We start from the raw sequence: 12,159 nt of genomic DNA, 5'->3' as shown, positions 1-12,159 counted from the left end.
TTTCCACTGGAAAAAAAATATATATAAATGCTTTTTTAATGGTGAATGTATTTCAAAGCCTCAGTAAGACTTATAGCTTAGTTGTATCAGGGTAAATTATTTTATATCATCATCACCAAGATGTGTCGTAATAGCACACTGGGCTGTGTTTCATTTACATGACCATGGGATTCTTTTCAGCTCGTCAATGTGTGACCTTGTGCAAGTGCTTTAGTAGCTCTCACACCCTTGTCTTTTTTGAATAAAAGTATTGTATATATTTGCAATATAATTATCTATAATAACTCAAAGCTCCCCAACCTGCTATGTGAAGTATCATCTCAATACAATGACTTCTTTATATTCAGCTTCATCTTTCTATTCTCATGCTTTTACTGATTTGCCAGTCCCTTTGAGTGTAGACCTCATTCAGTAAATGTTGACAGTAACACTGAAATGTGTTAAGTCATTTTATCTATGTGTGTATATAGGGTAAAATGGCCATTCCTCAAGAATTCAAGAGCAGGATTAAATTTTTGGAAGTGTGTTTGCATAGCTGTTCCCTTTTTTGCTCAAAGCTACACTTACAGTCACAGATAGAACAGGGTGTCTTCAAGTGCAGCAGACTTTGACTTTGTCAAAACCCGTGTGTTCTGATAATGCTTTTCTTTTTCGCGGTTTGTCTTTAAATAGAAGTCACTAGCTCACATGATTTTTCCCTTAGTGTTTTAATAAGCCATTTCACTTCATAAAATGCCACTTGTCGAAGCATCACAAACTAGTATGAACATTAAATCTCCCTACCTTTCTGTGATGCAAGTTGCATTCCTGTTTTATAACTGGGGAGAATTTAAGGGCAGTGTTGTCAAACTTGGAGTTCTAAAATTAATCATCGATAATTGCTATTCGGGCAATTGAATAGGTGTCCTAAATTTCAAGGTGCTGAATATCCCAGTACTCCAATTGAAATCTTTGGGGTTTGGTATGTGAACTGCAACAAACTTTAATTATGAATTGCAATTGGAGTATTTATGCATTCTTAAAAAAGAGTTGAACCAAACTAGAAAGTCTTCAAAGTAACCAAAAAGAACGCGTTAAACTTGCCTTCTTTTGAAGGGAAAATGTCATTTTGGTAGCATGATGATTGCTTGCTTAGTTTATTGCCTAGGAACAAAATTGGCACACTACTGTTTTGGGGAGTTTATGCATCTTGCTTACAAGCTCACCTAAATCATTGAAATTATGTAACTTTTAAATGTCTTTAACACAGATTATCCTGTAAGGTTATTCTTACCTGATGACATTTTATTTCCCTTTCAGGAGCTGGCAAGATTTGGCAAGAAGGGCTTTTATGAAGGTCGGATTGCAGCTGCTATTGTAGAAACGGTTCAGAGGCACGGAGGAGTGATGGATTTAGAAGATGTCAAAAGCCACACCAGCGATGAGGTCAAACCAATTTTCACAAATTACAGGGTATGTGGACAGCTCTTTCCCTGAGACTGGCTGAGTTTGTGGCATATTTTTTATTTTGGTTAGCTGCACCCCGCAGCCCTACACAACTGGGGCTGCCAAATGCATATATGTATGCGTAGATGTCTTATGTGCATTAGTAACCCAGTTATCTCCATACCTGTGGCTGTTAGACATACAGTGTTACAGTTGCTCGTTAGCTGTGTGCTTGCTATTTGCCTGTAGAAATTTTGAAAGTGTATAGATCTGATATGGTAAAATATCTTTTTTTTTTTTTTTTTTTTTTTTTTTTTTTTTTTTTTTTTGTTAGCTAATGAATTTAGAACTTAAATTTAGACATTGATTTTAACTGTTGATACTTGTGGATGCTTCGGTTTGTTAGCTTGATTCAAATGCATCAACATGCAAAAACCCTGCAAACGAGTGAGCTTTTAAGAAGTAGAAGAATATTGGAGTAGTGGAAAATTAGTATTTAAAAAAAAATTAGGTGTAGTTCACAATGGGAAAGAGAGAACTTCTCTTTTTATGCTTCCATAGCTTTCTGAAAGAGTCAGAACTTTTGCTGAGCTGCATTATTATTGCTGGGAGAGAGAGGGGAAGGTGTTGGACCAGAGTGAGAGGGGAGAGGTCAGTTGCCTTGAGACTTTTTTCCAGCTAGTAAACATCTCCTATGTACAGGGCAAAGCAATTTTGTTGTAGATTCAGAGTGGGTGTAGCCAGTTTGCCTGATAAGCTTTCTCTGACAGGTCTTTTTTCAAAGTAGTAAGCAAACTGGAGTTTGACCAAGAAATGAATCCCTCTCCTTCAGATATAGAATGTAGTCAACTTTCTGCACGCATTCTGATATCTTTAGTCTCTCCCTAAATTTCCCACTGAATTTTCTCCAAAAATTAAGACAGATTCTACAAGCAAAAGGCTAGCGAAATTGCTGAAACCAGGTGCAGAAGCAGATGCTTTTCTTTTAGGCACTTTGCTGAGTTGAACAGAGTTGAAAGGAAGCATTAGGAAAGATGGGCTCTCTCTTTCCCCATCTCAAAGATGTTTTTCACAACATAATACTGTATAGTGCACACTGGTTTTCATTTGTTTACAGTTGTCATATCCAGTTGTTTCACACTTCAGAGCAAGTTTCCTGTTGCACAGCACAAACAGGAATGAAATTGAGGTTTCCCTGCTAGTTCATCTCAAGGAAGATTTCCTTTGTCCCACTACCTGCTCTTGTGCCATGACCACATGAGCATAATAAAAATGCTGGCAGATGCCTCCCCTCTTTCCTTCCTTCCCATGTACTTCAGTGTTAGCTGAAATATTCTCCACTGCTTTGCACCATGAGGCCGCACTTGGACCTTCCTATCTTTCCAGCTCTGCATTTCTGCTACAAGCTGTTTTTGCATATATTTTGTCTGATGAACACCTAGATGGGAATGTTACAAGGGATCAAAAGTATGTGTTGAATAAGGCTGTATATTGCCCTGTTAATGAAAGTCTTCAGCCTCAAGAAACTCTTATGGCCCTCATGCAGAAACCTTTCTCTCCTCCCTGTTACCTCTGCAGTCTTGGGTAATGACTTTGAAGCTTTAGCTGTCCTGATGACGCTGCTCATCTGCTCTGACTCTTGCATTATGTAGGCCATAGTATTCTTCGAGGGGTTCCTGTGCTTGTTCGGCCACGTTATGCTGACAGCAGTTGATAGGAGTATACTAGGTTTGGGTTTATTGAGTCAAATGATAGGAAATATGCTGCCAATCTTCATGGTCTGTACTCAGTGGTTATTTCTCCTTATTCAGCTTGAAAACAATCTTTTTAATACTGCTGACAGCCCTTAGAAGTGATTCTTTCTTAGTGCTGGTTCAGTTTGGTGATGCATATAATGATGTAGAGACCAGTATTTTCCAAACTGTTGTTAGTCTTTAAAGAGCAATAAATACTGAAAACTTAAATATAGATTTTGAAGAAAATCTTTGTCTTTCTTGACTGTCCCAGCCATTATCCTTGACAACATGCCATTCTGTCACTTACACAAACAATTGTTGCAACATATGTTGTTTTTTCCATTATTGTTACTATAAGAAAATAAAACACTAGTCTGTTAAGTTCTACAGAATCTGCTAGGGCATCTGATACGCAGGGTTTGCTCCTAAGTCATTTTTCAGTTGGAGTGCTTTTACTCAATAGGTAAGGATAAGGCAGGTAATAGGATATGACCGTATGTATAGGTATAGCCTCATAAGTATTATGCGTAGAAGAGCAAAGTTTCATTTTGGATTTCTGGATGACTAGATGTTCTAGCTTTGCCTAGTTATACTATCTAATATTGTTCATACTTGCTAAAACTCTTATAGTTCTGTTTTATGCTGAGAGTATTATTGAAAAGATAGTTGGGTTGCAGAATGTGTGAGAAATGGGAAGGTTCATATTCTTGCCAGGAAAGAAGTTACTACTTGCATTGTCTGAGTAGGTAGGTCAGTGTACTCTGCCTTGGTGGGTGTACTCCCACCTTTTAGACACAGTAATATTTTAATGTGTCTCCCCCCTCCTCCCCCCCCTCCAAGAGGAAGCATTCCTTCTAATCCAGGTCTTGCAGAAAAAAGTTATTAGCCATGCAGCGGCACACCCCTTACCTATTGAGCAATATTTTTAAATATAGAAATGAGCAGATGTGCCCAGCATGGCTCACAGAGACTGTTTGGAAATACCTGGCTATGTGCAGGCCCATGCCTGTAGCCTTTACTCGAGGAAACTTCTTAGTGACATCAATAGGAATTGTGTCCAAGTTAAGGAATATAGGACAGGCTCTTAGGACTAATGGGCTTGCCTGTTGGGTTAATTAACTTCCTGATTTCAAAGCAGGAAAATCTGTGTACTAGGTAATACTGAAACCAAAACATACTTAGCAGCTTTGGAAGCAGACATTGAACCGTATGAGATACTTGTAGGTTTAGCAAGATAATTTGGATTATCTCAGTGTTAGAAGGAGATGTTTACTTTAATGCTCAGAAGGTGTAAGCCTGTGGTATTTGAAACATTTGATCCATTTTTACACATACTCTGTTGAGCCAGTGCCTAGGTTGCCAAGCTGACGTATGCTGGAAGAATCATGAAATTGCTTGATCTCTCTTGACATGGTTTATGGCTAGATCTGGAAAGGGGCTTCAGAACTGACACGAACTTACAGCTGGGTTTCAGAGTGCCTGAGCTGGGAACCATGGCTGCCCACAGCAGGGCTGACAGCAGTGAGGGTAAGAGCTTGTGCTTGCGCTGGGTTGGATTTCACAGTAGCAGGTGGCTTCTAAGTTGGCTGTAAAGTATGTTGTTGGTGGGGAGCAGGAGTAGGCAATGTCTTGATCCCATCAAAGGGGAGAGAGGGAATTTAGGAGGCTGTGGCAAATCAGGATTCAGAGGCTGAACACCTTCCTTTCCCTCAGATGCCTTTTAAAACCGGTGCAGAGATCACTGGTTTTGGAGCACAGCACTACAAAAAGTTGTGGTGTCCACTTCTGAGCAGTAGATCATTAGAATGCCTCTACAACATGAGAAAAGTCACAGGCCTTTCTCAGCCTGAGGAGGTTTAAATCCACATCTCTTATTCCGTGAAGCCCTTTAGCAGTAGGGAGTACGCTGATCTTGCTGGGAGTGCCTTCTACTTGATCCTTGTCTCATGTGCCACCTGAAGTAACAAAAGGGTTCAAGACACACTGGGCTGCAGAGAAGGAGCAGCTAGCCCAGAAAGTTGCATCTTGGTGATTAGGACTCTGACTGATAACAGGTGTCCAGCAAAGCAGAAGTTTAGGCACATACACATTTGGCAGGATTTACAGGGCATCTTACTTCCCCTGATGTCCCCTTATGAGCAAGTACTCTTGTGGTCTAGGCTCTTATTCTTTTGACAGGAGGCCTACAGATCTGGTGCTGAAGGCAGAAGAGTCCTTTTCATATTTTTACATGCCTCTCACAAACCTCTCTTTGACTCACACATTCTGCTGCAGACAGGTTTAGAGCTTTTTCAGCTCTTGGGAATATGAGGCAAAAACAAAGGTCACAACATGACACTGACTGCACCAAGTACTGAGTATCCTTCAAATGCATTATGAGAAGTGTGTATCTAATTAATCTGCAGTTGAGATCTGTTCTGTGTGAAGGATCAAGATTTCATCCCATGTAGTGATAATAATAGTATTACCACTATCTAACACTGGCCTTTTGGCAGTGGGTTGCATTGCTGTGCTAATTGCTGTAGCAGAATACTGTGCTAATTTATAATATCCATATCTTATACTAAAAGATGGAATAGGAGAAGAGGAGCAAGGAAAGGCAATGTCTTATTGTTCAGAAGTTTTTTTTTTCCTGTCCTGAAGAAATACCTGCCTTCTACGCTGTTTTTAATATAAATTTTTAATAATGTTCTCTTTTTAGTTGTTTAAAGCAGAAAAAAAAAATCTTTTTTTTTTTTTTCCCCCTTCTGTAGGGTGTGAATGTTTGGGAAATACCTCCAAATGGACAAGGAATCACAGCTTTGATGGCCCTAAACATTTTGGAAAATTTTGATGTTAAAGGTATGGCTTTTTGTCCAGTCATGTGTTTTGATAGTATGCGTTTCTTTTTCAAGTCTGGCCATTTCTGAAAGTGTGATTCAGACACAGAAGAATGAATCTGTAAAAATTCTCAGCAATTTCTGGTTCTGAGGAAAATCCTCATAAAAGCCCAGTCAGAAGGCATGATTTTGATTTAAATAAACTGTACAATGGATAGGTTTTTTAATATATTGCATAGTAAAACAGGATTATTGGAGAAAAGTCTTTTTAGTATGAAAGACTTCTCATTTTTATGTCGAAAATATTCTGTTTTGCAAATTACAGTATAAGCTTCAAAGAAAATCTCTAGTATGATTTAACTGATTTTTATAGCAGCCTTATATAAACAGCCTTTTTATAAACAAGCTTTTCAAAATTCTTCATTGTTAACTACTGTGTGTTCAGTGCTGTGAACAATATGACTAAATCAATACCTTAACTTCAATAAATTTTTTGAATAATGTCTGGGTGCTCAGTGTTCTTTATGCAGTAATGCCAGAAGTTTTAAAAGACGTCTGGTAAGTCTAATGCAATTGTCTTTTTGTTGTTGCTACTTTCAGTCATGGGTCATAATACAGCTGACTACTTGCATGTGCTGATTGAGGCCATGAAACTCAGCTTCACTGATGCTTTCTCATTCTGTGCAGACCCTGATAAAGTTCTGGTACCTACAAAAGAACTTCTGTCCAAAACCTATGCTAAAGAGTGTTCTCGACTAATAAATTTACAAAGGTATTTCTTCTTTCCTTGCTTGCATTCATGGATTAGGCATGCAAGTGCACTCTGTAATATTGGAGGAGCTCAGTTACTGGAGATTTTCGTTTATTTCTTTACATATGATGGTCTTTAGACTTCCTACAGAGTTGTTTTGTTTGAAATATGTCTGCCTCTGTTAATTTTTTGGGCTCAAAAATGTGTGTTCATTATTAGCCGATGTATACAGTTTTACTTTCAAAAACTGTATCTGAAAGATGAAGGGCAATAGTAGAAAGCAAGCAAATAACAATTGATATATCATAGTAAAGACTTATTAGAAACAATTAGTCTGCGCATTTTAAACTAAAATTATAGAACTAAAAGAGCTGTGCTGATGTCTTAAACTAATTAAAAATATATATTTTAAGAGATTTAATTTCAAAAATAACCCCATAATGACTGCTTGATATTTTTCTCCTGCATAAGAATAAGACTAAAAATTTTACTTGGATAACCAGGGAACTGGGGGGGGGGGGGGGGGGGAAGAGAGAGAGAGAGAGAAAAATTTGCCTCCAACTTTTGATCTCCATCAGTGTGATCAGAGAACTGTATGGAAGCTGCAGCAAAACCCAGATTTACTGAAACTTCATATATCTGTAGGTGTCTGTGCCTCTTTCAACTAATGATTTCTTTAGTCCTGGTTTGTATCACCAGAGGCAGAAAAATGCAGTGCCATCAGAATCCTTCCCTTTGGCAGAGGGGAGAGGAGAGGCCCTATCAGCTATCGAAGATGGCTGCAGCTCTCTGAAGAGTTCCGCTGTTCTCCATAGCAAACATCAGTGCCCTGAATTTCTGCCTCCAGCTGAGAATTCAGTATGGCAGGAAATGCACTCTTGTTTGTGAATGTGTGGAGCAGAAAGTGGGAGGTGAATCCAAGAACAGATGAACACTGCAGTAAAGCCTTTCAAACATGCTCTGCACATGGCTCTGCTTCCTTACCAGTCAGTCTTTAAGACTGTTCATTATATTCAATGTTTTGTTTCATTGGTGCATTAGAAGGGCAGAAATGAAGTTTTTAGACTAATGAGGTTTGCAGTCCTGTCAAACTCAGTAGGGTTCATGCTTAGCAATGTCTTGAGTAGCTAAAAGTCATTTTAAAATATTTTGTACTATGCTAACCTTACTGAAGGAAAATGACAAAAGTCCGAAGAGCACAGTGATTACTCATGCACACGTAGAAATTCCCATGTGTGTGTAAGTACCAGTGTGTGTTAGTCTGTTTTTGTGTATTTTAGATAGGTGTGTTTACTTTAGTTTATTGGCAGGATTGTGTTTGAGCTTAACCAAATATTAGTTATAAAGTAGAAATGCTGTATTGATATCGGCATTACATGACTATAAGAGGACTTTGGATCCATCCAGTGCTTTTTTTTCATATGATAACATCTGTCATTTCAAAGTATCCCTCTGAAACTTGCTCTATCATGTTTAGTTCAGATTATGATTTGGTTTATCAGTTTGGATTAAGTCTCGTTAAATTTTCTCCATTTTTGTACTAGTATAAGGAGGCTAGACTAATCCAGCTCTTTGCTTTAATAAAGCAAGTATGGATTAGGATCATATTCTTGTCATTTGTATGTATGAATAACCCCTCTGGTTCCAGTAGGGTGGTTCACAAGAGGGGGTGAATTACGTCTTGTAGATATGCAGTGACTTATTTTTAACCGAGCTACATTTTGGTGTGTGCTAATGTTAATATTTTCTGTGTTTCAGAGCCAGTGACAAACTTAGTTCTGAAGATGTTTTGCCGTTAGGAACAGATACAGTCTACTTCACTGTGGTGGATACTCAAGGCAATGCCTGTTCTTTCATCAATAGCAACTACATGGGCTTTGGTACAGGACTGGTACCAGATGGCTGTGGATTTACTCTACAAGTGAGAAGATATTTCCCAATATAGCATGTTCTAGTATGTGTGAAGACAATCTGGGAAGATAATCAGAGAGTCCAAGCTGTACTCTTCTTTCAGGATAGGATAGTTAGTTTTCAGATTTTCTTAATGTGTAGTCTCTGTTTTTGTTAAACTCTTTCTGACTAAGAAATGAACTTTTTTTTTTCTTTTTTTTAAACAAAGCCTTCTTTGTGCAGGAGGAGAGCAGAGGTGGAGTTCCAGCCTCTTGCATGTGTTCTTGTTCTGTATAGTGGATGAAAGGTTCCAGGAGAGAGGACGGACTGATGTCATTTGTTGGTTCAGTGCCTGACTCCAAAGAGAGAGATTGTTGTACACCTTCATTTGCCTCAGGAGGTCAGCCTTGTGTCTGTACAGAACTAGACAAAGACAGTGAAATTATGTATGGGGTGCTGTGACCATAGCTGAGCCTTTTCTTAAGTCAGGGGAAGATAGCAATGTCTTCCATGGCTTTCAAGGTACTTAAAAGTGCCTGCTTCAGCAGTGCAAGGTTATTATATCACAGTGACAACTGTGTACTCAGTAACTTGTTTGTATAGAACCTTGTATACCACCGGTGGAGATAACATTGAAAATTATGTTTACGGGGTGGGAGGAAGAATTAGGAAGCTTGTTCTGAGTCCTTTGTAAGGTGAGCTTGGAAACTATAGTTCCTCTTGTCATTCGGAGGGAGAAAGTGGAAATGTCTGATGTTTCTTGGATTACTATTGTATAACCTTTGTACCAGTTAAACATTCATATGGGAATGGGATTTGTTCTGTTATGTGCTTTTCACAATGGGGAAATTCTTGTCCTCACTCAATTTCTGTGCTCATCTCTTTGGAGATGTTCTGTTGCTATATATAACCCCCCCACTTCTTTTTCCTTGTTTGCTCCCCTTTCACACAGATAGAGGGGTGGCCTGAAAACTGAGCAGAGCAGTTTGCATGGTTCTCTTTTCATCAAACATAATTAAAAGTAGATGTATTTTTAAAATATGAAATGCAGCAGAAATTGCACCCAACCACTCATTGTCAAAGATCAATAGCAATAAAGGTTTGGCATAGAAAACAAGTTCTCAAACTTTGTTCTTGAGGAAAAAAATAATCTAAATATTTATTGCCTTGGCAACATTCATTCATTCGGAGTCCTGAAATAACGAGATTGAGTTGCTAATGATAAACTTTAATAGCATCTTAAATTTGTATGTTACTTAGTGATGTACTGTTTAGACACTTCTGCATCAACGTAATTTTTATAACTGAAGTAATCTATCTTAATCTGCAAAGCTCTTTTTGTGAAGAAAGTGACTTCCTGCAAAATGGAAAATGGCAGTATGTATTTCTTTATATCTGTGTAGTAGCTAGTTAATTCCTGTTGGTACGGGTAAAAGTCATATCTTAAGGGCCATACAGTTGTGCTTATTTCCCAAAGATTTTCTGTACAGGTTGAATGAAAGTGTGTGTGTAATATATAAACCTTTTGTATGTACTAATCAGAAACATAAACACCTTCTGTTTTTAGGAAACTTACCACTGTGTTTGAAGCTCATCTGCAATATTTTAACTCTGCATGTAGAGTTAAATAGTGTTGTTGTTGTTGTGTGAGGTTTTTTTGTTTGTTTTTGTTTTCCAAGTTAAACACATTTTCCCCCATTGACTGTTTTGCAGGCTGCCCTCAATCCTGCCCACTTCTGTGTACAGTCAGGGACACCATGTGCCATCTCAGATGTTATAATCACAGATTAGCTAATCAGATCAGTCTTGTTGACTGTCATGCACAATTGCTGTAAACTATGTTCTTTCAACTAGATAGATGATGTTTAACAATCTCGTCAGTTTTGTTATATTAGGTATATTATGGGTTTTTTTATTTGTTCGTTTGTTTTTGCAGAATAGAGGAGCTAACTTTTCCCTCTAGCAGCCATCTAAACTGCCTTGCACCAGGGAAACGTCCATATCACACTATCATTCCTGCCCTAGCGACCGCTGCAGACAGTGAGGAACTTCTGTGCTCCTTCGGAGTGATGGGAGGGTTCATGCAACCCCAAGGACATGTACAGGTAACATTTGATTTTTGTCCGTCTGTTGACAAATGGAGGGTTTCACAGCTTTTCCTCTGGAGAGATGATTATTGCAGAACTCTCAGGGCAGGCTGTAGAAACCTTCAGTCACACTGAGCCCTCCTACCTTGATCTTTGTGTGTTGTTGCTTGATCAAATGACGTGTGTTTGCTAGTGTATTTACTTATTTTCTAGTGTTAAAAAAGGAGGCACTGAATCCCCTTATTGGTAAATATCAAAATAGCAGTTGCAGAATATTTGTGGAAACAAATTTCGCATCCATAGCTCTAGATTTCCTAAAGGGAAATTTGGGGAGGAAATGTGTGTTTCTGTTCTGTTTGGTTACTGCTGTGGAATGTGCTAGTGATGCACAGAAAATATAAGTGAGAGGGATGAGAGGATGATGCACCAGAGCTGTCTGAAGAGTTGGATTCTTTCATCAGAGAATGCAAGATGGAGGCTATAACCACTTCTGTTACTGTTTTTGCACTCTCCTTAGGTGCAGTCATCTCTCTTCAGTTTAATGTGTCTATTGATAGTCCCTGCTGATAGAAGATGGGAGGTAACACAGGCTTGCAAATAGTTAAAAAATACATAGCCAAAGCAGATATGGTGAAGAGCTGGATTAAATTTAGTCTGCTCTTTGTACATCTGTCTTGCTCGCTACAGTAATCCTGTTCCTGTTTCCTTCCCTTTGTGGTGCTTTGAGGGGCTGCAGGAAAATCCTTTTTCTTCTGTAGCTCCTGTTGTGTCTTACATGAGCATTGCCTTTCCTGTAGAGCCTAGAGGTGTATTTTCATTAGAGCATAGAGAATCGTGAATAGGACAGTATAGAACATAGGAGCAAATTTCTTCTTCTTCAGCCTCTGTTTCCAGTTATTGACAAGCCCTTGACTTTGTAAACATTAAGGTTTCTGCATTAAACTTCTACAAGAAAAAAAAATCAGACCTCTCAAGTTGAATTTAAAATAGTTACCACAAAGATAGCTTCTTTGCAAATAGGGAGTCTTCCTGTAAAGGGTCAAAAATATTTCATGAGATTAATTATTTTATTATACACAGCCTACCTTATTGTAGAACTGTGTTTATTCTTTCTAAAGGTGCTACTAAATATGTTGGAGTTTGGGATGAATCCTCAACAAGCCTTAGACGCAGCCCGGTTTTGCTTGAACTATTCCAAGGAAGGTATGATCTTAATTTATTGCTTGCAGAGTAAATTGTTAGGCCAGGAGTTCCCAATCATAGTACAGATATAGTGACAGAAGTGATTGTGAGCACCATGCAACCAGCAATTCTCAGCAGCATATGTGTCTGTCGTGGAGAACCGGTGGTTATATACCCAAGTACTTATCTGCTGTTGCCAGGCCTACTGGTAAAAGTAAAGGAGCATTTTGCTTGCTAGAGCATAATCTGAAATAAAACAATTTTTCTGT

The 12,159-nt window shown here is 38.5% G+C and overlaps 1 protein-coding gene across 1 annotated transcript in view; it reads left to right on the top strand.

The window, feature by feature from the left end:
- The window catches only part of LOC106484203 (glutathione hydrolase-like YwrD proenzyme), a 45,819-nt gene that overhangs the window by 32,286 nt on the left and 1,374 nt on the right, over positions 1-12,159 (top strand). Inside the window, 7 exon segments of the mRNA XM_067302213.1 lie at positions 1,300-1,452; positions 5,915-6,002; positions 6,581-6,752; positions 8,490-8,652; positions 10,558-10,577; positions 10,579-10,726; positions 11,827-11,911. Coding sequence (XP_067158314.1) covers positions 1,300-1,452; positions 5,915-6,002; positions 6,581-6,752; positions 8,490-8,652; positions 10,558-10,577; positions 10,579-10,726; positions 11,827-11,911 — 829 coding nt within the window.

This window comes from Apteryx mantelli, chromosome 9, assembly GCF_036417845.1.
Source record: "Apteryx mantelli isolate bAptMan1 chromosome 9, bAptMan1.hap1, whole genome shotgun sequence".
Classification (NCBI taxonomy): domain Eukaryota; kingdom Metazoa; phylum Chordata; class Aves; order Apterygiformes; family Apterygidae; genus Apteryx; species Apteryx mantelli.
Note: the sequence above shows the minus strand (reverse complement) of the source record. Positions and strands in the feature narration are given on the sequence as shown.